Source organism: Apodemus sylvaticus, chromosome 10, assembly GCF_947179515.1.
Source record: "Apodemus sylvaticus chromosome 10, mApoSyl1.1, whole genome shotgun sequence".
Taxonomy (NCBI): Eukaryota; Metazoa; Chordata; class Mammalia; order Rodentia; family Muridae; genus Apodemus; species Apodemus sylvaticus.
The window spans coordinates 47637060-47664680 of NC_067481.1; the positions used below are offsets into that span (position 1 = coordinate 47637060).

Sequence of the window (27621 nt, forward strand, 5' to 3'; positions counted from 1 at the left end):
CACATGGCTTTTGAAGCCTCAAAGCCTGCACTTGTTTCCGCAAGGCCCACCTCTAAGCCCACTCAAACAATGCCACCAACAGAGGAACAAGTATTCAAATGCCCAAAGTTCTAGGGAATACCACCATTGTCCTTAAATAAACTGCAAGTCACTAAAGGAACTAGTTAGCAGAAAAACCAGTGAGAGAAGTATGTGTGTCGGGGCTAGGACTAGCTCAGTGATAGAGGCTTGCCCTATATGCACAAGGCCCTCCCTAGATTCCATCCCTAGTACTGCAAACAAACAAAAACAAAACAAAACAACCCCCCCCACAGGCAAGTATTGTGTCCTGCTGAGAAGCCTATGCCTGGCAGCATCTGTGAGACCCTCATGTCAGCCCTTCCTGAGCCCTGCTTCTCAGCAGAGGCATAGGCAGCCTGCTTTCAGCCTGACAGAGTAGAGAATTTTCAGCTCTGAGCACCAGGCCCATCCTGAATGCCATCCCTAAGCTCTCCTGGTTTCTGGCTGCCCAGACTGGGTAGAGCACAAGTGAACAAGACACAGACCCCAACAACAGATTCTGGAATAGCTTTCAGCCACATGCCTGTTTTGAGCCATACCCCATCTCTATTTGCAAGATCCCGTTCCTTATGATGTCTGTTTGACTGTTAGGTCACTGTAGGATCATGTTGTTGTAAGAACATGTGTAGTACTATCTGGGTGTAGATGGCCCTCTTGTAGCTGATGACCAGGGAGGCCTGCAAACCCAGGTCTGTCCAGGACACACTGAGATTCTTACTAATCCAAGAAATCCCCCAGTGGTCAAAAGTGCTAGGCTTGAGGCTCAGGAGGACAGGACAGGAAAAGGGAGTGGATATGGCCAAAATACATGTGGATACTTGAACAAGAATGTCATTTTGCAGCCTCTTCATCACTTTGTAGAAGGAATATGCTGTAGCTGGAAAATAAAGTTCTAGAATAACGGGACAAGGAGGGTCTTGTAGACAGGCCGAGGCTGCTGAGCCGCAGGTCAGCAGAGCAGACCATGAGATGCCAGCCTGGGCTCCACTCCCGTGTGTGAAGACAGTGCCCTTTAGGCTTGTTGTTGTAAGAACATGTGTAGTACTATCTGGGTGCCACTTGGCTGATCACCAGCCACTTCTGTCTGGAGGGGCAGAGCTGGCATGCTTGTCTCTGGTTGCACAGTACTTCTTCACCTTGATTTCTGTGCACCGGGCTGGCTCCTGGTCTGGAACCTTGTCATCTGGTTGTTGTTGTACTCCATAGCTAGGAACCCTCTTCAGCAGGCCATGCCTTTCTGGTCATGTGACTGACATTTTCTGGCAGGACTAGTTTGTCATTCTCCCTTATAATCATTCAGAAGTTACTTTTCCAGTCAGGCTCCTAAGGGAGTTTCAGATCATAAATTCTTGACCAGGGACAGACAGACAGACAGACAGACACACACACATACACACACGTACAGAGACATGACACTGCAGCACATTGTAAACTCTTTATGTACTTTTCTCAGTTGTCAGCTGTCTCTCCGTGCACTTCTCCATGTAAGTCAATGTCTAACAAAGTTCAGCCTCTTCCTCTGGACCATTGTATGAATCAGTTATCAAGTCTCAACAGCCAGTCTGCATTTTAAGTCCTGACAATGGTGTCCCGTAGACAGTGAGGATTTTCTCTTCAGCGTGAGTTTTAGAACACTACTAGACTGCCATGGCCTCCCCTAGCTCTGGTGTGCTATGAGGGGCCTTACTGTAGGTGGTGTTCACACTGGCCCTGTTCCCTGTCATTACCTCACTCTGGACTAACGGGTCATCCATTCTGCTTGTGTTCTGTCATCCTTGATGGGAGGGACTCTGGTAAACCCCTCATGGCTCCTGACCATACTTGCAGTAGACGGCCCTAGGAAGAGAGTCCTCCACTCCCAGGCTACCTGCCAGCCACCTAACATGAGGATCTGCTTTCTCCTGGTCCTTTGCTGCTTGCCTCCAGAGAAGACTTTCTGAAAATCCTTTTTTGAATACCATTTTGTTTTAGGGCCTCAGAATAAACTACAAAATGGATCCAGGTGTAGCTTGATACTATTAAATACATGTTACATTTCATTGAAAGCTAGTAGACTCATTGGGAACAATCAGGGAGCAGGCAGTGAGTCAGCCAAACAGCCAAGCTGTCCTGAGACCCTGCCTTGCTGTTTGTTTCTTATGGCATCCCCAACATACACACACACACTCTTTCTCTTTCACACACACACACACACACACACACACACACTCCCCAGCCTTCCTTTAAAGTCATTGGTGACTCTGATGATAAAAGGGTGCATGATACATTTTTAACTGGAAAAGCTTTAAGGATGGTCTTGTTTTGTCTGCCTGTACTAGGGCTCCCAAGTTTTATCTCCATCCTTTCCTTCAGCTCTTCCTGCAGGAGTGAGCAGCCAGTGTTTGCCTCTTGCCTCAACTTCTGACCCTGCAGGAGGGATTTAAGAAAGTCTAAGGCTCACATGCCTTGAAATTAAAAGCAAATGTCTGTATGTGACTTAACTATATCCACATGCATTTTTAGTGACTTGATGATTAGATTGAAGGTGAGCAAAGTCTACCCAGCCTTCTGCTGAAAGCAGAGTAGATTGGGGTTAACTGCTTCTCTGAATTTTCTTTTTCTTTTGCTTTTGTCTTTTTTAAAAATAAGAATCCTCCTCTATCGTGCTGCAGGGGTCATTACCTTTGGCTAGTGTGTGGGTCATCCTTCAAAATTGAATTGTCATTTAGTTTAGAGGTCATTTTAATGTAACATATACTTGCCCAGCTTAAAAAATAACATTATAAAGATCTAAAGTTACAAAGGCAATTTTCTGGTTGGTCTTGTTTGAGGTTTTGATTACAGGGCCCTGCAGCCTAGGCAGGCCTGGACCTTGGGACCCTCCTGCTTCCACCTCCTGATCTGGGGCTGTAGGTAGGTACCACTACTCCCAGCTGGTGCCTGTCAGCCTTGACACTGGCACACAGAGCAGATAGTTAAACTGCCTGCACAGAGCATTCCACCCTTCTGCCTTAGGGAGGCCATCGGGAGAGAAGGGGAGCTTAGGGTTCCCCAGGGATCTGTTGTGAGCAAGGAAGTAGCTTTGTTATACCTGAGGCTCTCAGCAGTTTAAAAATATTTGTAAGTGGTTTCTTAAGTTTTTTTTCTTAAGATTGCATTTGTGTGCGCGAGTGCTCATGCGGGTGTGTGCACATGTACACATGCACTCATGCCTGGTGCCCAAGATTAGCAGAAATTATCAGATTCCCCAGGAACTGGGCTAAGGATGACTGTGAAGCACGAGTGTGGCTGGAATCGACCCTTGGTTCTCTACAAGAGCAATAAGAGCTCTTATCCACTGCGCTGTCACCACTCTAGCCCTCACCTTCCATACCTTCCTAACCTCCTCAGCCTCCCCAATGCTGGGTCTTCACTACAGTTCCTCAGGTGGAGAACTCCCAACCACAACATTGTTTTTGTTGCTACTTCATAACTGAAGTTCTGCTGCTGTTATGAATAGTAATATAAATATCTGTGTTTTCTGATGGTGGTCTTATGTGACCCCTGTTGCTCTAGACCCTATAAATAATTTCTTGATGCTAAAGAGATCTATCCTTACATTTTAATAGCATTTGTGATGGTTTGTATATGCTTGGCTCAAAGAGGTGTGGTCTTGTTGGAGTAGGTGTGTGGCTTTAAAACCCTCATTCTAGCTGCCAGGAAGCCAGTCTTCTCCTAGCGGCTTTCAGTTGAACATATAGAACTCTCAGCTCCTCCTGAACCACGCCTACCTGGAGGCTGCGTGATAATGCAGCTTGATGACAGTGGACTGACCCTCGGAACCTGTAAGCCAGCCTCAGTTAAAGAGTTGCCTTGGTCATGATGTCTGTTTACAACAGTAAATCCCTAACTAAGAGAGTATCCTAAAGGATAGTTAAGTTGTGCCTATTTCTAAGGAGAAGGTAATACTTAGTCAAGATATAAAATTTGGAAATGATAGGCATAAGTGAAGAAGCAGAAAAGAAGGGATCCGTTTTCCATCAGAATTGAGGACTTTGGTTGCTTTTATATATTGTGTAACTGACTGCAGGTCATGTCTAGAGAGTCTTCTGGTTTAGCCATTTCAGAGAAGACCATGGCCAATATCTAGACTTTCCCAACTCTGTCTCAGACTTGTGATGTGTTGGCATATCTTCTGTGCATATATAAAATCTTTTTCAAACTCACTGTATAGCAGAGGCTGACCTTGAACACCTGATCTTCCTGTCTCTGTCTCCCAAGTACTGTCTCCCAACTTTACACCTGGCTGTTACCTACATGTTAAACATTGATAGAGAACAAAATATTTTTAAAGTAAGTTCTTTTTCTCTTTAGCTGGAGCTTTCTAGTCTATTCTATTGAGACTCCCTTATGAATACACACACACACACACAGTATGCACGTTTTCTGTTTTCTGTACAGAAAGCAAAAACCTTTATGTAGAAACATTTGTGAGTGAGTACTAGTCAAACAAGAAAATCCTCTTCAAGTGTGCTCTGTACAGAGGCTCAGAGAAAGAAAAGTTGAATCGGATAGATGCTTACAGGTTAGTAGGGGAAAGAAACTCGTAATACCATCCAATGTGGCAGCCAGAGTGGGGAGGACAGTAAACACCAGGTGTGCTCAGCCTCCACGCTGCACTTGTGATTGTCAGCTAACGCCTCAGGCTGCCTAAGAAAGTACAAGTCAGGGACTGAGCTAGAGCAGTGTTTACAGAATGAGAGGTGCGGAGAGTAGGGGCTTTCATCTCAGAACTGAAAGCTTTCTCCTTCAGGGAAAGGGGGGAAATGGCCTTAAATTTCAGCACTCCTTCTTTTATAATGTAACATGTCCAGCCAGGGCCTCCAAAGAGGACTTGTATATGCAGGCCCAGATGTGGAAACACACCTGACTAAAGCCAGACTCTTCTCATAGTAAATGAGACAGCTTGGCTGGCCTGTGTGTGGCCCCTTCTGCTTGGAAGGTGCTGGGAATCCCATGTGAGCCAATCAGTGGGAATTAAGTTGCTATATGAAGAACTTTATCTTCCCTCTTGGACTTGAGATCCACTGTCATCATCGCCAAAAAAACGGATTCTCTTAAAACTGGAATCTCTTCCCTTCTTGGCAAATACTTCATTTCTTCTAGCAGCACAGAGTTTATAGAATGTGTCATTCAAGTTACTTAAAATCCAAATCCAAACCAGCAATTCTCCCTGGTCTACAACAGCTGCAGAGCAGGAAGGAGAAGTGTGACCAGGATGGCTGACAGCAGGGCTGTCGCCCAGAGGGCTGCACTGTGCCGGGGGTTGCGGTTGGCAAAGACTTGTTTTCCCCATGAAAACAAGTTAATCTGAGCAGCGGCATAACCCTCTGAACCATGTCTTGGGCTTGGTACAGGAGCATTTTTCAGCGAGGCGCTGAGTGTACATTAGGGGCTGGGAAGGAAGAAGCGTGCGGGGTGCTGTTCACACCTGTAAACAGCCCCACTGCTTCTGATTCCTAGAGAGATCCCAGAGGGACAAGTCCGTGCGACAGTCTATGTGGTGCTCAAAAGAAATGGTTTCATAAGACTTTCAGTCCTATGTCCTGACTTCTTTCTTTTTAGTTGCTTTCACTAAGTGCACACCTGTGGGTCTAGTACTAAGAAGGCAGAGGCAGGAAGGTGGCAAGTTCAAGGCTAACCTGGCTACCTTCTAAGTCACTGTCTCAGGAGGAAGAGACAAAGCCTAAGGCATTGCTCAGGTTGCCATCCCTATTAGTACTAGTGGAGGCGCTGCTTGTGAGCCTCCCCCGTGCCAGGTCATGTCCGGCTGCTTGCTTTCCGTTTGAGACCAGAGCTGAGGCTTGGGAAGCTGGGCAGACCCAGTAGTAGAGCCTGGACTTGAACCAGATATTTCAGATTCAGAGCCAGTGCCCTCCTCCCATCCCTGCCGTCCAGGGTCTTCATTTGAGTGGGTGTGCCCGTCAGTCTCCCAGCGGCTACAGCCGAAGTGTGTGTTCTTCAGCCCTTTCTTTCCCTTCCTTTCACTGGTTCCCTTCCCACCCACACCTCCTCCACCCTCATCCAAACTCCCTCTGGAATCCATGCCTCCAGCTTAGCTGGATCCTTCTCAGTTCTCTCTTCAGTACTGCAGCAGTCCCATGCCATCTCCTGCTCCCATTCCATCTCCCAAAAGCAGTGGAAAGATTTTATTTACGTTTTTTAAAATTAAATTTATCCATTTATTCACTTCGTGTGCGCACAAGTGTGCATGTGTGTGTGTGTGCTTGCTACTCACATGTGGAGGTCAGGACAACTTGAAGGAGTTGACTCTCTCCTTCCCCTCCCCTGTGTGTTCTGGGGATTAAACTTAGGTCATTGGGGTTAATGGCAAGCGCCTTCACCTGTTGAGACATCTTGGTTTCAGACATTTTTAAACCTTATATTAGACAAAGAATTTATATTAATCTTAGATATTTGAGAGGCTAAGGGAGATCACTTGCATGCAGGAGTTCAAAGCTAGCCTGGACAACATAAAGAGATCTAGTTTTGTTTTATTTTGTTTTGTTTTGAAATCCAAATTAGTATTTGTTACTTGTAAAAGCCCATGGTGCCACTTTCTTGTGATGAGAAGAAAATCTTAACATTCCTGCAAAAGGTACTGACTGGGCCCTCTGCCTTGTACCTCACACCTCTGCCATCCTTCCGGCAGACTCCGCAAGACTGCTGTTGTTAGTGCCTTCCTGTGTTACATTTCCTGCTCTTCCGTGTCCTAGCCTAGCATTGCCCAGGCAGCACAGGGCGTCTAGACGGGCAGACACATAATAAATGTCCATTGCATGGCGAGTGACTGCTGTTGCCCAAGCCCAGAGCACTCACCTCACAGTTCTCATGCTCATGTAGCTCAGGAGCAGCTCGCTCTTCTGTCTCCAGAGCTCTGCCCCTCTACCGCATGTCTTCCTAACAATCACTTTTTCTTCAGATCCCTCACAACGTGCTTCTGTGGTTGATTAAAGCCTCAGTCTCAGGAGACTGAGGGCAGAGCAGGTCTGTCTTACTCAATGCTTTCCTGGGTAACCAGTACATCCATTTGTGAGTGGATGAAGGAAGAAACGCAGTCCACACTTGGAATGTGCGTGCCCTAAGAATGTGCTAGGAGTTTCTTGTCCATGGTTCCCTCCATGACTTCATCCGTATACCGATGGAAGAAGGGAACTCTCCGTGGCTTCTAGTCCAGGGGCCCTGCTTCATGATGCTCTGCACGTTCAATGCTGCCTTTCATGTTGTCTTTCCTTTTTCTTTTATCCTTTCATTTGACTTTCTATGGGGCATAGACTTCAGGAACACTCTGCATCTGTTTCCTTGATTCTGGTTTTGTTTGTTTCTTCATTTATCCGATAAATAATACACCATGCTTTAAAAGTGAAGTTCAGCTATATAAAGGTCAAGCTGTTATTCTCAACTTTAATGGACTTAGCAGTAGATAAAAAACATTTACTTATATATAAAAGTTCAGATCCCGTTTCTTTCATGGAATGGTTTAGAGCAGGGCTTTAATTTTAGCAAAAATTAGAAAGAGGCCTGCTTTCCGCACCCACAAGGCACCAAGAGACGCAGAGTCATTGCAACTCTACTCAGGAGTATGACCCCAAACCTACAGCTCAGTGAATTTAAGGCCCCTAACTGATTTAATTGTTCACTTGTTTTATGTTTTTAAGTTTTTGATACAGGCTCTTAGGTAGCCCAGGCTTGCCTTGAATTCACCATGTAGCTGTGTCTAGGCAAGAACTCTACCATGGAGCTATATCTTTAGCTAGGGAGTTGTGTTGTGTTTTGTTTTGTTTTGTTTTGTCTTGTTTTGTTTTGTTGAAATGATGTTTGTATTCCCCTGCCTGGTTTCAAACCCCTTGACTTAAGAGATTCTCCTGTCTCACTTTTCAAAGAAACTGGGACTTCAGGTAGCCATCAGCATGCCTAGCCTAATTAATTTAATTGTTAAAGTTTAGGTCTGGTGAATCCTCTTTTTGACTATCCCCTTCCCTTAAAATATGAGTATTCCCACCCCCTCTTAAAATGTCAGCAATGTTGTTTGCTTGCTTGTTTGTTGTTTTAGACAGATTCTGAATTGCTAGGCTGTCCTGGAACTCACTGGATACACGGGCTGGATTCTGACTGGAACAAGCCTACAGGTGGAGGACTATGCTCTAGAGTGTTGTAATTATAGGCATGTGTCACTGTGCCCAGCCAAATACTACCAACTCTTCAAAAGGCAAAGCTTAAGAGCATAGGTTTCTAAAAAAATCCTCTCTCTCTCTCTCTCTCTCTCTCTCTCTCTCTCTCTCTCTTTCTCTCTCTCTCTCTCAATCTCCCTCTCTCCCTCTCTCTCTCTCTCTCTCTCTCTCTCTCTCTCTCTCTCTCTCTCTCTCTCTCTCTCTTGATTTACAGCAGGTCAAGAAGCTAGCATGCAGAGGTTGCAGATTTTAAATGTTTGCCTGATTGCTTGAGTGCACTCTTTCTTGCCAGTTTTCTGCAAAAGCCATTGTCTTAATAATGATTACCTTAAGCTGATATAGTCATCAAAAGGCTTTCTTCATATATAGAAGCCATTTTCTGACTATAAAATAGCACCCAAGTGTTTTAGGCAATAATTTAGTAGTTTAAATGTGAATAAACAGAATTATCTTAAAGTTCATAGCAGATACCTTAGGGGGTTTTGGTTTTGAGGGGAGAAGAAGATGGAGAGAGGAGAGACACCATGGGATAAGGGGTTGCAAGGAGCCAGGTGGTAGTGGCTCACGCCTGTAATCCCAGCACTCTGGGAGGCAGAGGCAGGTGGATTTCTGAGTTCGAGGCCAGCCTGGTCTACAGAGTGAGTTCCAGGACAGCCAGGGCTACACAGAGAAACCCTGTCTCGAAAAAACCAAATCTAAAAAACCAAAAAAACAAACAAACAAAAAAAGGCGGGGAGGAGGGGGGAGGGGGGTTGCAAGGACTGGCTATATCAGAGTATGAGCTGATGCCCACATGGAACAGGGTAAGTCATAACTTGGGGTTATTGATAGGGGGATAAAGACTAATAGCTTAGAGGGTAGATACCCAGTTCTAGTGCTGATTAAGACTTATTATAAAAGTTGTGTGCCTTTTATCTGAATGATCAAGGGTGGGGTAGAAGCCCCCATTTGAGATTAAGCATTTACTACAACGTTCACATTTGGGTTTGGTTGTAGCACCTTTAGATGATACCCTGGCACTTGGCAGCCATTTATACTATCATCCAACTGTGGCCTTCTCCTGGTTTTAGGAATCACATCAGTTTATAGTACTGGTAGATGCTAAAATGTCACAGATACATTTGGAAACTCCTTTCAACATAGCTTCTTGTCTCCAGGACCCATCCCTTGCCACATCACCTTACCCCAGCACCAGCATTTCGGTTTGCTGAAATTCCCAGCACTTAAGCATAAAAGATGTTTCTGATTGTGTGTGTGTTGGAATGTGCATGTATGTGAGTGTGCAGGTGTGTGTGTACATGTGGAGGCCAGAGAAGGATGTTGGATCTCTTTCTAAGCCTTATTCCCTTGAGAAAGGGTCACTCACTGTTTCTTAGCTAGACTAGCCAGCAAGCTTCTGTGATCTACCATGGTCTACCCTGTAACACAAGGGTTACAGGCACAGGCAACTATACCCAGCTTTATAAACACCTTTGAGGACACACACGTGGCAAAGACATGTAACCCACACTCGGCAGATAAGGAAGACTTTCCCAGAAGAAGGAACCTCTCAAATGAAGACTAAAGTTTGAATGAGAGTTTTAGCCAGATTAGAATTGGAATAAGGGTATCTGGTCCACATGGTGAGTTCAAAGACAGCCAGGGTTATGTAGAGAGACCCTTCCTTGCCTTTAAAAAATAAAAATAAAATAAAATAAAAAAGAATTGGAGTAGTGTAGACAGTGCAGGCTCTAGAAAGTGAAAGAGGAAGTGAAGCCATGTGGGTGAGAATGGCCCTATGCCTCCATCCTTGGTTTTTTGTTTGTTTGTTTTTAAGATTTATTTATTTATTATATGTAAGTACACTGTAGCTGTCTTCAGACACTCCAGAAGAGGGAGTCAGATCCCATTACAGATGGTTGTGAGCCACCATGTGGTTGCTGGGATTTGAACTCAGGACCTTCAGAAGAGCAGTCGGTGCTCTTAACCACTGAGCCATCTCACCAGCCCCACTTCCATCCTTGTTATGAGGCAGATCCAATGATCCAGATGTTAAAAAAACTTGGATAAAGTTTTCTGAAGTTGTCTGAAAAGTTGTCTGAAGGCTCATGCTCAGAAATAACACCTTTCTCATGTCTTAATAGAAAAAGCTGGAGTCCCCACCACCATCTACCAATCCCTTTCTGGAAGATGAGACAACACCAGAGATGGAGGAGCTGGCTCTGGAGAAAGGAGACTTAGAGCAAGTGAGTCTGCTTGTATTCTAGTATGTAACTCATGTTCTTTTCCTGAAAGTTGACTGGCTCACTTCATTTATGGTCTGGCCAGGACCACACTCAGAGATCATGACAAGGTGGGTTTTACAGAAAGCCTTGTGTAAGGACACAATCAGATAACAAAGAGCAATTTTCCTGCCCTGATCTGTTGCAGAAGAGCCTCCACTCGGCATGTAGTGCTACACGCTTGCCTCAGCCCATGCTGAGTTATAGCTCTGCCTTGTTCAGCAGCTTCTGGGGCTGTCAGGCAGCTCCCTTCCTCTCCTCCAGTGCTGTGATGATGCAACGTACTCTGAGGTTAGCCATGCCATCCACGGGCTGGGAGAGCCCTCCACACAGGGCAAGCCAATTGGAAGCCGGTGGGGAGGCCTTGGAAACAGCAGGGTGACCAGCAGTGTCTTTGGAGTTTCTTTTCAGAGCACACCAGCACTTTTCATTTCCTTCAGCACTTTCTGTCCAGCTCAAAATTTCCTGTCCCTTCTTCCTGCAGAATGGTGTTTTTGTTTCATTGCTATTTTATGACAAGAGATGTTAGAGCAGTAAGTTAGCCGGTTCCTTTCTGGGTTAGAGCTCCTTCGCTTTAATTCTCTACACTTGGCCGCTAGACGGTTGGTTACTTGGTGGTATTGGTTTTCTCCAGACACCAGCCAAAGAGAGGCGGCTGGGAGACTAGCTTGAGGAAATACAGCCACACACTGCAGCTGCTCTGCATTCCAAGTGGCAAGGTTGGGTGAATTCTGACAGGAGTCAGACAGCAGAATTCCTAGAAACTGTTAAATGTGTCTGTTCCGTTGATTAAGTAATTGTAATAACATAGATACCTCACATTTAAGGCACTTTATAATTTCAAAATCTTTACACGCTTTCTTTCATTTCACTTTCACTGTGCTTCTCTCTGGTTTACAGGTGCTGAAAGTACAGCTCCGAGAGGCTAACCCGCTCCCTCACACAGGGTTATAAGCTTGGAAGTGGAGGGGCAGGTCTAGCAGGCAGATCTAGCAGATGGAAACTTGAATTTCTTTCCTAGCACCCCCACCCCAATACACACTTCATGTCTTATTAAAAATTAAAGACCATAGAAGTGAAGTTTATGGGCGAAAGTAAGTGGGAAGACTAAAGGGTTGCTGTGAGTCCGTCCCAGGAAAGTGGGGCTAGCTGTAGCTGGTTAAAGCTGTGGTATTATTAGGTAGCACAGACAAGGGGATATTGCTTCTGACCCCAATGCAGTTCTCAGAGTGGGAGCAAGGACTCAGATTGGAGGGCTTCAATTTTTTTTTTTTTTTTTTTTTGGTAAATTCCAGTGGGCCACCTGCTTAGTAGAAACACGCCCTGTGCAGTCCTGCTTTGTATGGGGCCTTCCTGCCTCCCCAAGCTCTAAGCTGCCCTTGTCTTGATTAGTTAGAGCCATGCAGTTGAGCATTCAGGTGCTCTGTGTAGCTGGTTATCTCTGGGTGTCATGACACTGAGTCAGCAGAGCCCCTTCAGGACCTTTGCACTATTTTGCTGGATAAAATATGACTTTGATTTTCTCTTGAAACTGTTTCCTCTTCATGAAAGCTTGACATGACTCTGGTAAAACCAAGGCCTGCAGGTTCTAAGGACAGTGATCACTGATCGTGGATGAGCAGGCGGGGAAAGCAGGGCTCTGCAGTGATCAACTCGGGGCCTGTGTCTGCTGCTCACAGTTACCGGCCTTAGCTAGGTTTTAGGCTCTTTCATCCTCCCATGCTGTCATATCGTGACCTTCATGCTGTACTCTTTGATGGCCCTTGGGGAGTTGGGAGAGAAAGGGACCAAGGTCCCTGCAGCCAGAGCAGCTCCATTCCCAGTCATTTGTGTGTGGACCTCCAGGCCAAGCTTGTTTGACACCCAAAGTTTTACATGTGTTCTTAAAAAAAAAAAAAAAAAAACAACCCTAATAAAAAATCCTGATCTAGCCGATGCCCCTATATTCAAGGCTGTTCTTTATTAGTAGCAATACTCACACAGTGACTAATGCTCCCCATATGTTACTCACACCTCTGGCTTGCTAGATGGAGTCTCAGATCGCCTTCCCAACAGCCAGTTGGCTTCTGGAGTTTTGTGTACTGGAAGAAAAGGAGCTCTTGGGGTGCAGGGAAGAGATTCTGCAGCATCAGTAGGGAGCCCCTGCCTGTCGTCCTAGGTTACTTGAGCCATCTCCTTGCTGCAGCCTGTAGGCAGTTGGCCCCCAAGGCCAAGGTCAGCTCTTGCTCCCTGCTGCAGTTGGTGCCTAGCTGCTGAGAAAGAAGTGTGAACTTGAAAAGTAGTGTTTACTTCATGAGAATACCTGAGTGCTTAGTTGCCAAGATATTCCCAGTAATAAAAGAACATTTGCAAAGGGACTGAGGGCACAGAAGGAGAGAGAAGAAATCAGGAATTTCTGGTTTAAAAATGTACCCTTCTGGTGATCCAAGCAGTTAGATTTAATCTGTTTACATTGGATAGTAATAAAAGGAAATGGGACCAGCTGCAGACCTCCTTACTGTGACAACAGTAACCTTTTATTATTCCATCAAACTCCGGGAGGAAATAGCTTAAACATCTGCAGCACTTGGACAGAATTCACACACTCAGCAGTCCAGCCTGAATGCTACTGCTAAATGACTTAGTGTATTCTTTAAGCTGAGGATCAGCTCTTTGGGGAGCTGCCTGGTGCAAAGGGAGACCCCAGTGTGAGCTGAAATTCCAGCACCTACTCACTAACCATGAGAACATCCCTAGAGCAGCTGTGGGCAGGGCAGCCCTGTGGAGAAGTAGGAGGAGAAAGAACCCTGGGCAGCGCCTCTTGGCCCTGCCATGCTTCAGCTCATAAAAATACACCACAGGAACTAGGTACTGTGGTGACAGGACTAATATAGACAAGGCAGAGGTAGATCAGTCACCTGAGGTGGACTTGGGACACCTGCCTGTCTGGTAATCAGCTTCTGTATATTCTGTGGAGCCTTACCATGTGAAAGGCCCATGACCATCAGTCTAGATGACTTTGTTAGAGCATCATAAGGCCATTTTCTCCAAGTACAGATCTGTATTTCATCCTCACCAAAGAGCCTTTAGACTTGTTAGACATGCTTTTAAAACCATATGTTGTTTTGTGCATAGTTAGGAAACTATAAGCAAAGCCACAGATTAAGATATTCCTAAAATGTCTTCAGATACAAGATCCAGTCTTTGGAACCACTTGTTAATTAAACTATATATTGCCAGGCAAAGCAGCATAAATGTGTGCCTCTTCTTCTTAGAAGGCTGAGGCAGGTAAAAGTGCTTCTGTACAAGTCTGGCAAATTGAGCTCAACCCCCAGGACCCATGTAAAGATGTGTTGTTGGGGGCCAGGTAGGGAAGTCTTTATTAGCCAGTTGGTAACTACACTGGGTGTTCAAGATCCAGTGTAGCCATACCACACACACATACACGCACACGCGCGCACACACACACACACACACACCCTGGGTTGACACATTTCAGCTAACAAGAGCAGTTAGCCAAAATCAAAAGCCAAAAAAACAAGGTTAATACATGTAGAGACTTTCCCATAACTATGGACTTTGATGGAATAATTTTAGTTTTTGCAGTTAGTGCTGTCTATGTGCTGAGTTTTACAGCCTGAGTGGTTTTTCTACCATAGAGTCAGTTGTGCTAAGGTCTGGGGGCTTGTTACATATGGAAGGAGAAAACTGACTGCACAAAGTTGTCCTCAGACCTACATACACTTGCCATGGCATGTGTGCACACACATAAACAAAATAAAAGCAAAACAAAGCAGAAGATGATTAGTACAGGCTATGTAGGTGTCCTAGTCATAGGAGAGAAGGCTGAGACAGACAGATAGATGCCTGGCATCCACTGGCCTGCTAGCCTAGCCTGCCTGCCAAAGCTCCAGGTCAGAAGGTGCAAACACCTGAGAATGACTCACCAGCTGAGTCACCTCCACACCTCCCCGACTTGTGCACCACACCTACATGAACCTGTACCCCCAACACACACGAAAAAATAACAATACTGATTATATTTAATTACTAAAAGGATACCTAGCTAGACTAGCCATATTTCCCCAGTCTAAAGTCAGGCTGTCTAGTTCTACAAAGACAGATTGAATCACATTTTTACATTTTATTTTCTGTATTAGAAACAAATCACCTTATGCAGAAGAAAAAATGAAAAAACAGACAGGATGGGGTCTGGGGAGATGGCCTAGCAGCTAAGATTTTTGTTGTATGAACATAAAGACCCGAGGTCAGATTTCCAGCACCCATATAAAAGCAATGTGGTGGTACATATCTGTAACCTCAGCCCTTGGGGGCGGGGCACAGACATATGGAGCCAGCTCTTGCTAGCCACCCAGTCTAGCTGAAATGACAAACTCCTGCTGTGTGACAGGTGACTTTCTCAGAGAGAAAATAAGATAGAGAGCAAGAAGACCTCCCCCAATGGATGAGCACCACACAGTGTCTCACACACACACACACACACACACACACACACACACACGAGTGAGAATCACCTCTCACAGCTCCTGGCGCCTGTGCTCTGAGGCGAACAGCTGTGGGCTGGGTAAAGCCCTTTCCCAAAGACTCTCTCAAAGTCCTCTCCAGGGCCCAGCATCGGTGGGAGTTTCCATATGCTAAGATACACAAGATCTGGTGGATATTTATCATTAAGAAGGACCAGAGTTTTGAGCAGGTGTAGGGGGATATCCCTGGTATTTCAGTACTTAGGAGGTAGAAGCAGAAGGACTTCCTGAGATACAGAATGAGGCTCTTTATCTTAAAAAACAAAAACAGAACCAGAGTTTCTAAGAAATCTGGCCTAAAATTTAAAAGCATGAAAGTTACTGGAAATGAAAGAAAAACAAAATTATAGGGCATATGTAAAGTTGACTCCCCCTCTCCCCTCCCCCCTTTTCTGTAGCCTTGGCTAACTCAGAACTCAGAGATTTTCCTGCATCTGCCTACCAAATGATGGGATTAAAGGCATGAGCCATTACACCCAGCAACATTTACTTTTTAGTGAAAATTATTAGCTTTTAAACGTTTGGGTTTTTGTTTTTTATTTTTTTAGCTAGGATCTCTCTATGTAGCCCTGGGTGTCCTACAGCATTCTCCGTAGACCAGGATGGTCTTGAACTCACAGAGATCCACCTGGGATTAAAGACATGAGCCATTATGCCCAGCTAAAAGATGTTTTTAACTAATTATGTTTTTAACTAATTAAAGTGATTTGTAAATAACTAGATGCTAAGAAAGTAGATAGATGTCTTTTTTTTTTTTTTTTTTTTGGAGACAGGATTTGGTTTTTCCAGACAGGGTTTCTCTGTATAGCCCTGGCTCTCCTGGAACTCACTCTGTAGACCAGGCTGGCCTCGAACTCAGAAATCCACCTGCCTCTGCCTCCCAAGTGCTAGGATCAAAGGCGTGCGCCACCACCACCTGGCAAGTAGATTTCTGTCTGTCACTGGGTGGCAGCTTTTCCAGTTTTTGGCAGTTATTTTTATCTTAACTATTTGTATTACATTTTGTTTATTTAGAGTGGAGGTAAGGGACCACATACCTTGATACTTGTTTGAAGGTCAGAGGACAACTTGTGGGAGATGTTCTCTTCTTCCACCTGTGGGTCCTGATATCCTACTCAAGCTGCCAATCTTGTGGGAGTGCTGAGCCTGTCACTGGCCCAGTACTTTGTTTTTTGAGACAGTGTCTCACCATATTGCCAAGGTTGTTCTCAAGCTGTCTTCCTGCCTCTGTCTCCCATATCGCTCAAATATTGGGTATGTGCCACCACACCCAGATTTGTTGAGTGTACATTAAGATGGAAGCAGCTTAAGAGAGTAGACTTCGATAAAATAGTCTTAACATCATCTTCATAATCATAATGAATGTGAGAGGAAGAGGGTGTACTTACAACTTTGATGGCAGTATTAATTTTCAGATGTATGCTTATCTCTGAATTTAGTGTGGTGTACATTATGCACAGGGGTAGGGTGGGGAGAGAGAAAGAGAGAGAGAGAGAGAGAGAGAGAGAGAGAGAGAGAGAGAGAGAGAGAGAGAGAGAGAGAGAGAGATGTGTGTTTAATATACCAGTGGAGCAACATCTTTAGCCCCCCCTTTTTTGTTGGGATTGTTTTGTTTTGTTTCTTGAGACAGATGTTAGCCCAGTGGTGGTGGTGGTGGCGCACACCTGTAATCTCAGCATTTGGGAGGCAGAGGCAGGCGGATTTCTGAGTTTGAGGCCAGCCTGGTCTACAGAGTGAGTTCCAGGACAGCCAGGGCTACACAGAGAAACCCTGTCTCAAAAAAACCAAAAGAGAGAGAGAGAGAGAGAGAGAGAGAGAGAGAGAGAGAGAGAGAGAGAGAGAGAGAGAGAGAGAGAGAGAGAATGAATGAGAATGTATGTAGCCCAGGCTGACTTCAGACTTCAGCTGTTTTGGAGTACTAAGGTAGTTGGAATACACCACTGTGCTCAGTTCAAGCTTTTATGCAGTAGCTGTTCCTCACTAAGCTGATTAATGGAGTGTGCTAGAGTGCTTACTAGTGTAAGCACCTTGGGTTTGATCTCCAGAGCTACAAAGAGAAGGGGAGTCTGTAAGCAGCAGTTCAAGTCAGCAAGTGTGCTACAGCATGGCTTAGATTCAGTTTGAATTCTCAGGATCTTTGGTTTAGAGTCTTTTTGCTGTCGACAGTAGACAGATTAACAGTTTTTTTAAGGAGTAGAAAGTAACAGAGATTTTTATTTTTAGATACTTGGAAAGGAATTAGGAAGAAAATATAATTTTTAAATAGTTGCTGCCAAGTAACCTGTTTACTAGCAGTTTTTAAGTATCTGTGTGGGGATGAGACAGTACAGTCTCCTCACCATGCTTTCTAGACAGGCTGTCCTCATGTTGAAAGATTGTAAGTGGTGAAGCCAGAAAGCAGAGAATAAGGTGGCAGCCCCTCGGTTGGCCTCCCCACCTCTCTTTCTTACAATATTTGTTAATCAAAGTCCAAAGTCTGGGACCTTGCAGGAAGGAGCAGGTCTGCAGGCATGCCTGTGGGATTGCTGGTGGGAGCTCAGCCTCATTTCCTGGGCTGCGCAGTAGCAGCAGTAAGTTCCCATGAGGGAGATTGGGAGGGAAAGATGGAAGGTGCCTAGCATCAAGAACCTAATAACAGTAACAATACCAGTGCTGAGTCCAGCCCAGATTCAAACTTTTAAAGCATCTACTGAAGATGAGCTTCCAAATCAAAGATGCATGTAATATCAGAGTAGCAGTAAATCTTCCAGTCTACACAGCAAATCCGAAAGACTGACAAGCTGGCATGGCTCACTGGACCAATAATCCTGGAGTAACACAGTGTCCACTGTTTTTATCTGTGAGAGAAGAACTTCAGTGTTTCCTTTGAAATTGCTTAAAATCTTGCAGAGGTTGCTCAAACATACAGTTCATATTCATTCATAGACTCCATCCTCTCTTTCCAGCCAAAGAAGCCCAAAGCCCCAGACAATCCGTTTCATGGCATTGTTTCCAAGTGTTTTGAGCCTCATCTCTACGTGTACATTGAGTCCCAGGACAAGTGAGTGACACGCGTTCTGCCTGTGTTTCTAGCCTCTGATCATTAAGAAGACCATTGTATCTTCTGTATATAACCTTTTATTTTGTCGACAATTTGTTTGTTTGTTTGTTTGTTTGTTTGTTTGAGACAGGATATATAGCCTTGGCTGACCTTAAATTCATAGAGATCTGCCTGCCTCTGCCTCCCAAGTGCTGAGACTAAAGGCGTGCACCACCACACTGGCGTCTTTTCCTCATAAATCTATGCTGCCTGAGTTTGGCTGTATAAGGGACCATGTGGATCGGAACAACTCCCACCCCTACCCCTATGTGGGTGCTAAGCTCTTGAGTCCCAACCAAATGACCCCCACTGTGTCAGGCACCCAGGCATTGTAAGGAAGCCCACTCCCTGAAGTATATACTTTCAATTATAATTTGGCTTTTCATTGGAAAGTAATTTTTACTTTCATAAAAGCTTAAAAATAGCACAAAATTTTTCCACTAGCTTTCCCCAGGCTGTGAATATCTAAATGTAAGCATAACTATCAAATCCAAATAGGGTTGATCCTGCTTCTGGTCTCAGACCTCATAACCATGCATGTCGCTGTGCTGTCTCTGTAGCCTTCTTTAATCCCAACTACGTTCTCACTTTTTCTTAGTCTTTCTGACCTCGGCATTCTTAAAGGGCTGACCAGATGTTTCAGGTGCTTTGTGAAATGCCATCAGTTTCCATTTGCCTGATGTTGGGCCTCTCCTACCCCGCTCCCCCACCTCCAGACCCCCTCTTTTGAAACAGTTTCTAATGTTGCCCAGTCTGCTCTCACCTCCTGGGATCAAGTGATCCTCCCACCTCAGCTTTCTGAGTAGCTGGAACTGCACACACATTGATCCATGGATTGTCTTTCTTAAACCCTAGTTAGGAGCTACCATGATAGCACACACTACAGCCTGCTACTTGGGACGTGGAGGCAGGGCAGGTTCCAGTTTGGAGCCAGCCTGGGCTTTGTGTGTGAGACTGTACCTCCAGACAACAGAATCCAGGTGATTGTGCTTTTGGTAAGAAAACTATAGAAATGCCTTCTCAGTGTCAGGCTGGGGTCGGCTCTGCCTACTAAGATGGAGTCTGCCAGCCTCTTCCACTGTCAAGTCATAGGGCTTTTTCTTTGTACTAAGTGTCTTGCGGGGAATGCCTTGAGATTGTGGGTGGGAGTATCCTATGTCTTAACACTGCTGCCTCATTTTAGCCGGACTTGCTAATTCTTGCCTGCAGCAGTTTCACTGCCTAATGCCGGCTGTCTGTTCCCATCCGTTCTTCTTCACCTTCTAATTGGAATTCTACTGGAGGGAGGAAGTTCTCTCTTCTTCCCCATTTGTATCAGTTAAGGACTTTGAGTCACCACATGCTCTTTCACAGACCCACAGGCTCCACAAAGTCACACAAACTAGGCCCCTCCAGCCCTTTCCTCACTGTCAGAAGTGGTTTAGGGTCCCTTGTTGACAGGAGACTATTCACAAAGAAGGGTGGCCCCTTCTTATCCCCAGATCTTTAATAGTGGCCAGGGTTTCTATTGGAGTCACTGGACAGTGGAGTTTGGAACAGTTGGGTTAATGGAGCAGAGCAGGCTTTGAGGACACAGGTGGCCTAGGTTCCAAAGGCCCACTTAGGAAAACACACTGCTGCTCACACGGGAGACCGCACGAAGGAAACTGACCAACTCTGAGGAAGCCTTCTCTGAAGCATTAGGCCCCTCTTGTCTTTGTTCCCTTCATCTTTCTTTTCCTTTTTCCTTTCCAGTGCTTCTGTTCTGGATGAGCAACTCCTTGTCTCCAGGCCTGTTTCAGGCTAAGCAATAAGAATAGAAGAGTGTTTTTAGGGGCACGCCATGTCCACCCACTTGATCTTCTAGGCAGTAGTCAAAGACTCTTACCTTCTCGTCTACCCCAAATATAAACCTTGTGAAACATCTTCCACATTAACAACCGTCAGCACACAACAAGAAAAGCAAAGTTGCTTGGAGAAGGCTGAGCTTCCTTCCCCTCTGCTCACAGCATGTGTCCAGCATGCTCACAGAGGGCACTAGTTACCAATGCTACTTTGTTCTTTGAAAGCACCCTGACACCTACCCCACCCTCATGTGTGTGCATGCATGTGTGTGCACACACGCCTGACTCTTGGTAGATCTCACCTCAGTTGGTTTTTAAAGATTTATTTATTTTTTATTTATATGAGTATACTGCAGCTGTCTTCAGACACACACTAGAAGAGTACATTGCCATCAACATCAGCTAGGCGGTGGTGGCGCACACCTGTAATCCCAGCACTCTGGGACCTCTAGCAAAAAGAAATAGTTATATATACATAGTAATTTTGAGGATGATTTCAGGGGACGTTAGGAAGCCACCTTTCCCTTTGTTCAGAGAACCCTGCAGCTAAGAAAGAGCTCAAATTAGACTGATGTGTGCTCTCATAGGTCCGCTGACTCGGACATCTGCAAGGGAGGTGTGCAGACCTCTCAGCAACACAGCAGGCCCAGGAGGGGTCTGCATGCCAGGATGACCTGGACTCGGTCAGAGCTCTGTATTCATCAGCCTGGGCCTCCAGCACGCCACTTAACGCCTTCCAGGCTGTCTTGTCCTGTCTGCATCAGGGTGCATCAGCCATCTCATGGGCTTTGGGATACTCCTTGGCCCACAGTGGGTGGTGTGCAGGGGCCCTGCCCTGCCCTGTCTGCTCTTGCTCAGGATGCCTGCCTGCATGCGAAGGTCACCTCATCGGGGTTGCAGACTTCATATGGAGCCAGGCGTGGGGTCTGTGCTCTCATCTCAGAGTTCTCTGTGCCCAGGGAATATTCTGGCAGTACCTATCCCAACAAATAACCAATCAGCAGGAGAAGACCCACAGCCAGTGTATCAGAAGGAGGCAAGAAGCAAGTCCCCGCAAACCACTTGTGTGACAAGTTGGGCTAAGCTGTTCTCACATGCCTAAGTGGATTTCCCCATTTCTGTTTCCACTCTAAGAGGATGTTGCACCTTCTGCTCTGGACTTGGTAGCAAGTTCCCTGGCTGACTTGTGGGGAGATTTCTACATCAGCACCATCTTCACTCTATCCTGTGGTTTTCCTTGTCAGGAAGTTGTTGACTCAATTTTGGCTTACTTTCCTGGGTTCCCTAAAGTAACTTGTTACCATTCCTACCCCTTTCTTAGCTTTGTCACCCCCACAGCCTAGGATTTTTTTTTTAATTTGTACTTTCTGAACAGTTATAAGAAAGCCTACTGAAGTCTCTACCCTTTCCCCACCTTCTCCATCACATTGGCCTCTCCAGCCTCTCTTCTACACATCCCCCCATGTGTCTGTGCACATATGTTGTTTCAGCCATCTGAACTCTCAAGTCTGATAGAAGACTGTGTATGTCCTAAAAACAAGGACCTGGGCTAGAAAGATGGCTCAACACAACAACAGGAGCTCCTGCTCTTGCCAAGGACCTGAGTTCAGCTCTCAGCACTCACATCAGATGCTTACAACTACCTGAACCCCAGATCTAGGGGATCTGACAACTTTTTCTGGCACCTGTGGGCATACACACACACACACACACACACACACACACACACACAGAGAGAGAGAGAGAGAGAGAGAGAGAGAGAGAGAGAGAGAGAGACTTGCGTGCATAGGAATGAAAAATAGAGGTTAGGAATGTAGATCAGTGGGAGAGTGTTCACCTAATGTGTACAGGGCCCTGGGTTCCATTCTCAGCACTGCTTCAAACAAACAGGCAAACAAACCTAACAATAAAATTTTGTTTGGTTCAGTGGGTAAGATAAGAGCACTGGCTCCACTTCAAGAGAACTGAAGGTGGGTTCCCAACACCCATACTAGGCAGTTCACAGCTGCCTGAAACTATAGCTGTGTGGAATCCAGTGCCCTCATCTGGCCTCTGAGGACACACACACACACACACACATACACACACACGTGTGTGTAAATAGTGAATCTTTTTAAAATAAATAAAAGTTTAAAAAGACCTAGTCTACATAACTATAATGTAATCTTCAAAAGCACATTGATCTCTTATTACCAGTTAAATCCAATGGTCATGTTGGATTTTACCAGTTGTGTTTAATTAATTCTTTAATTAATTTATTTTGAGACAAAATCTCATGTATTGAAGGCTGTCCTCAAAACTTGCTGCATAGCTGAAGATGGCCTGAATTTTAAAAATAAATGCGCGCGCGCGCGCGCGCGTATATGTGTGTGTGTGTATGTGAATGCGTGTGTGTGTGTGTGTGTGTGTGTGTGTGTGTGTGTATTCATGGGAAGAGTGTGAGTGCATATGTGTGTGGAGGCTAGAGAATAGCCTGAAGTATTCCATTTACTTTATATTGAAATCAATTTATACCTTTAGAAAAGTTATCAAAACTAGCATGTCTGTGTATGCAGTAGGAGATGCTTGAGAGATGCTTGTGATCCAACACTCTGTTGCTGAAACAGGAGAATCTTCAAATTCCAGGCCAGCCTGGGCTACATAGCAAAGCCCATCTTGAAACCCAAACAACAAAGCTGGAAGTAAAAGCCTCCAGGCCTTGCCAGTTTTCCCGAGATTGCCCTTTGCTCTCCAGGACTGGTCATTTCCGTGTCCAGGCCAACCATGGTGTGGCCTGGAGGGCCCTCCAGAGCTGGGTCTTCATCTTTCTACATGCCCCTCTCATCTCCTGAACACTTTCCTTTCTTTCTGGCACACTGAAATGCCCCAGGCTTACCTTGCGCATCATGTCCAGCCCTAGGGCCATGTTTGCTTCCAGTCTCCCCCAGTCCTCTGTAGGGAATGACCGCAGACACTGAGCTCTGGTGTGAGCATGCAAGTGCCGCTGGGTGCTATTGAGAAACATGCGCCCACGTGAGCACAGATACACCCCACTCAGGTTATCTTCAGGTTTACTTGTACCTTCAAGTCTGTGGGTTCATGTCAAAACCTCCATTGCAACCTAACACCACAGGGCTTCCCGAGCTGATAATTGCCTCTGTAACGCAAGAGCAAGAAGCACGGCTGCTAGCATCCTTGATACAGTTACTTGCTTCCTCCATTGGTCCAAATGTAGCCCATCTTCCAGTCTCCTCCCAAGCCCACTGCTCACCCCAGAGACAAGTCCACACCTCCAGCCCAAGAGAAGTGCAAAGGGTGCGCGTTAGGGGGTGCAGCTCTAGTGCACGCATGCTGAAGCCGTGTGGGGCTCTTGGGTCACCACCTCCCAGTGCCACTGCTACATTGTTTTCCATCTACTTATTATTTCTGATGCTGACTTGAGATCCATCCGCACATATCATACTCAGCCCGGTCTGCGATGATCTGTGATGAGGTGACTGCTTCTCCTTTGTTCATCAGTCCCCATAATACTCTACTCCACACTCACTCTTAGCTTAATGAGCAGAACTCCTAACTCTGTCATGTGAAACCTGCAAACGCTTACACAGTTCTTGGGCACAAAGCTCAAGCTGCAGAGAAGAGAGAGAAAAAGAGACCGCATGTCCATGAGGTCTCTCTCAGCTGGGGAGAGTCAGGGACAGCGGTGTGGCATGTGTCTGCATAGCGCTCTATAGACCTGGGGTCAGTGCCAGTGGCTCTGTGACTTTGCACAAAGGTGCTTCAAGTTGCCAACCTTCGTTTCTTCACCTTCAAAATGACAATAATAATGCCCTCTATTTAAAGCTATGGGGAGGAATAAATGATATCGTATTTATAACACATCTTATAAGCTTATGGAAGAAAAAGACCAAAAAGGAAAGAAGGAAAAAAGAATGTGTTGTGTGATATTGAAAATATGAGGAGCCGGGCACTCTGGGAGGCAGAAGCAGGCAGCTTTCTGAGTTCGAGGCCAGCCTGGTCTACAGAGTGAGTTCTAGGACAGCCAGGGCTACACAGAGAAACCCTGTTTCCAAAAAACGAAAATCTAAAAAAACAAAACAAAAACAACAACAACAAAAAAATATGAGGAGCTGGAGAAACGGCTCAGCAGTCAAGAGCACTGGCTGCTCCCAGAGAATCTGGGTTTAATATCCAGCACCACATGGGGCCTCACAACAATCTCTAACTCCAATCCCAGAGGATACACCACCCTCTTCTGGCCTTCTTCAGTACTGCATGCACATACTGTGTAGGCAAATATGCAACAAACACTCATTCACATAAAATAAATAAAATGTCAAGTAAGGTAAAGGTCTGAAGGGATAGCAGTGGGAATCAAAGGGGCCTCGCCGCCTCACTGAAGGCCTGGCCTTCTTACTTTTCATCTCCACCCACAGCCATGCTCTCCTCCTGCACACGTTCTCCCTGATGTTCTCACTCTTTGGTTTGGCTTCTGAAACAGGATCTCATGTAGCAGACTGGCCTCACTCATCGTGTAGCCGAGGATCTCCCATCCATCTTGCTCTGCCTCTCGCTTCTGTTCTCTCCTTGAAACCACTGCAGGCTTTCTCTGCAGTCCACTCCACAAACAGTGTTTTGTCACTCCCCTGAAATGTGACTATTCTAAGGCTTCAGGGATCCCCAGCCCCTTGCCCAGGACTCGAGCATTTGTAAACTCTTCTTGCTCACAACTTGCTCTCAAGTGGAAAAGACTCCCTATGGCGTCAGGCTGCAGACCACTGGGCCACACATCCCTTTCTCCATTAATCCCACAGGACGATCTTGCCAAATGTCTGGCATCAGTGACGCCCTTCTTTAAGTTCAATGTGTTTATATCCTTCCTTGCAGCCCTCAAGCCTTGCATACAGGAAGTGTGTGCTTGATGTTTAGTTGGACTGGCCCAGTACTTCATAAGGTTCCACTGGGGACTTTGACTCTTGTCCTGTGTGACATGGATGCATGCGGATGCAGGGTGGACGGGCCACAGGGACGCTCCCTCACTTGGCCTCTTTCTCACCTGCAGTAGAGAGCAATGTCAGAAGTAACTTGGTGGACATTCCACAAAAGCATAGGTCTCTAGAGGGTGTTTTTGGTAAACAGTGTCTCGATGCTTTATGACCAGGTGGGCTCTGAAAGAGGAAGTGGGTAAAGATAGTAGGTGATAGGAGGGAATGGGTAGTTACAGTAAAATCGCTGCTGAGTGCCATCTGTGTGGAGACCAGACCCTCGGCGCCCTCCAGTGCATTCTCTGCCTTACATTTCTCCTCTCCTCTTCCTCCTCTTCCTCCTCTTTTTCCTCTCTGTCCCCCTCTTCTTCTTCCTTCTCCTCCTATACGCCAGTCTCTATCCCTCTTTACTTCTGCACCACTTTATTCCCATCCTTAGGAGCAAACTGTGGAAGATGACCGTGTAAACACGCCCTGGGTACTAACACTAAGGATAGCCTGACACGCCAGCCAGGCAGTGGGCTGAGGGAGTGTAAGCAAACACTCCCACCCCAAGGGAGACCCAGGAGTGCACACAGAGACCTTCCCACTGTAAATCAGCTGCCTCTATGGCAGATGCTAGCAAGAATGCTATTCCCAGTACTATGCAATTACAGCATAGATCAGAGAATGGGCCCTGTTGATTCATATCACCCATTGTGCACCAGGATAGAGAAAGCTTGACCTGTTACACAGTACAGTAAAATATTTAGTCAAGGGCTAAAGCAAGGTGATGGGATACATGTCATTCCAGCAGTAGGGAAACTGAGGAGGGATAGTCACAAGTTTCAGGTCAGTTTGGCTACATAGTAAAACCCTATCTGGAAAAATATTAGTCAGAGTCAGGTGGACAGCACATACTGTATCCCCCACCCAGAGGCTAATACAAGAGGAGAGCCATAAGTTCAAAGCCAGTTTCAAAACAGATGAACAAACCAAATCCAAATTATGTGACAGTGAGTGACAGGTGATGGCAGTTCCAGCTGAGGGATCAGGTTCAGTTTGAGTTGTGCAATGAGGTCTGGAACTAGAGAGCTAGATGGAAGGTGCTTTGGTCAGGGGGTGACACGTGAGGCCCAGCAATGGGGCCACAGATGTGACTGGCGTAGGTGACTTCTCCACAGAAGAGCTGTGAGGGTCCATGAGAAAGTAGGGCAAGAAGAATTCGTGCAGAGTCGGGGGTGGCCAAGGCACTTGCAAAGGTCAACTAAAGAGGCCACTCTCTCCACAGGCAGACCTGGCCTGGGTGAAGCGGCCACATCTGGATGTCATAAGCTGAGTAACAAAAGCACTGGAGTAAATGTCAATTGTTTCCTATCCCTGCTAATCGATGCTGTGTGTGGTTCTTGCCTTTTTGTTCTTATTGTATAAATATATTTTTAAAACACAGCTGGATTCTTATAGCCTTAGCCAGCAAGCTAAAAAGATACCACATGTCAATAGGGGCCTCCCATTGTCCACACAGCACAGCTGTGCAGAGGACAGTAGTTAAAGCCCTGCTAGATTCCACTCCTGATGACTCGGGAGTGACTAGGGCAGCTTGAGGGATGTTTGATTGGGAAAGTGAGACAGATTCAAGCACACACACCCCCCACCACCACCAGGACCAGGCAAGCCCCTTTTCCCAGGCACTCGGATCCCAAGATTTTTTTTTTAACATCTTTAATTCTGGAAATTCTATGGGAAAAACTATTCATTTTAAAGAAGGAAAGCATTCTTTCTTTAAAGCCATCCATCCTCTGACACGTTCAGGTTCATGATGTCTACATCTTTGCTGCTATCAGAGCCTTTTTTTAGGCTGGTGAAAAGCATAAGGCTGGGGTCCAGGCTGTGGGCTTTGCACCCTGCTTGTCTTGGACAAGGTGTTTTTCTGTGCCTGGCTTTTGGAGAAGGGGGATAGTAAAGTCGGTACCTCCGAGGGTTAGGGCTAAGAGTTAGTATTCTGTGACATGATTATAAAGTGCTGCTGTGACTCCCAGGCCATCGTAAGTGTTTAGGAAATGGTCACCACTGTTGTTAGTGTTTAGGGCTTTGGTTTGTGGAAACGGGAGCTGATGCTTGGCATTCTGGGGTGTGTGCTTCTGTGGCAGGTTCTCCAGTCAGTTCTGCCACCTGGTTTTATGACAGAGTTTTAGGTGTCAGCTTTCTCACCTTCTAGAGGAGCAGCAGAGCTCTGTCATGTCTGGGGTCAGACATGGCGATGGGATGCCTGGAGCAAAGCAGTGTACAAATGTCAGACTTCATTACTGCCATCTTTTTAAGCAGGGAGGTGAATGGCGACACAGATAAAGTGTGGGTCGCACCAGGAGTGAGCGCTTGTGGGAACAGCTTAGGGCCTTGCAGACAGATCCTGCCTGATCTCTCCAAGTGAAACAACATTTCTGCTTTTCCAGAAACCTCAGCGAGCTGATAGACCGGTTTGTGGCAGATTTCAAAGCCCAGGGCCCACCTAAGCCCAACACTGACGAAGGGGGCGCTGTGCTCCCCAGCTGCGCTGACCTCTTTGTCTACTATAAGAAGTGCATGGTACAGTGCTCACAGCTCAGCACAGGCGAGCCCATGATCGCTCTGACCACCATCTTCCAAAAGTACCTCCGAGAATACGCCTGGAAAATCCTCTCTGGCAACCTGCCTAAGTGAGTCCTGTCCTTCTCGCTCTCAGCAGGAATTAAGGCTCCTGATA

The 27621-nt window shown here is 46.0% G+C and overlaps 1 protein-coding gene across 2 annotated transcripts in view; it reads left to right on the plus strand.

The window, feature by feature from the left end:
• Vps53 (VPS53 subunit of GARP complex) overlaps positions 1 to 27621 on the plus strand; it is a 130995-nt gene that overhangs the window by 65027 nt on the left and 38347 nt on the right. For both annotated transcript variants that reach the window (XM_052194566.1, XM_052194563.1), the window contains exons 12-14: positions 10373 to 10474; positions 17979 to 18073; positions 27332 to 27574. In XM_052194566.1, the coding sequence (XP_052050526.1) occupies positions 10373 to 10474; positions 17979 to 18073; positions 27332 to 27574 (440 nt within the window). The remainder of the gene's footprint in view (positions 1 to 10372; positions 10475 to 17978; positions 18074 to 27331; positions 27575 to 27621) is intronic.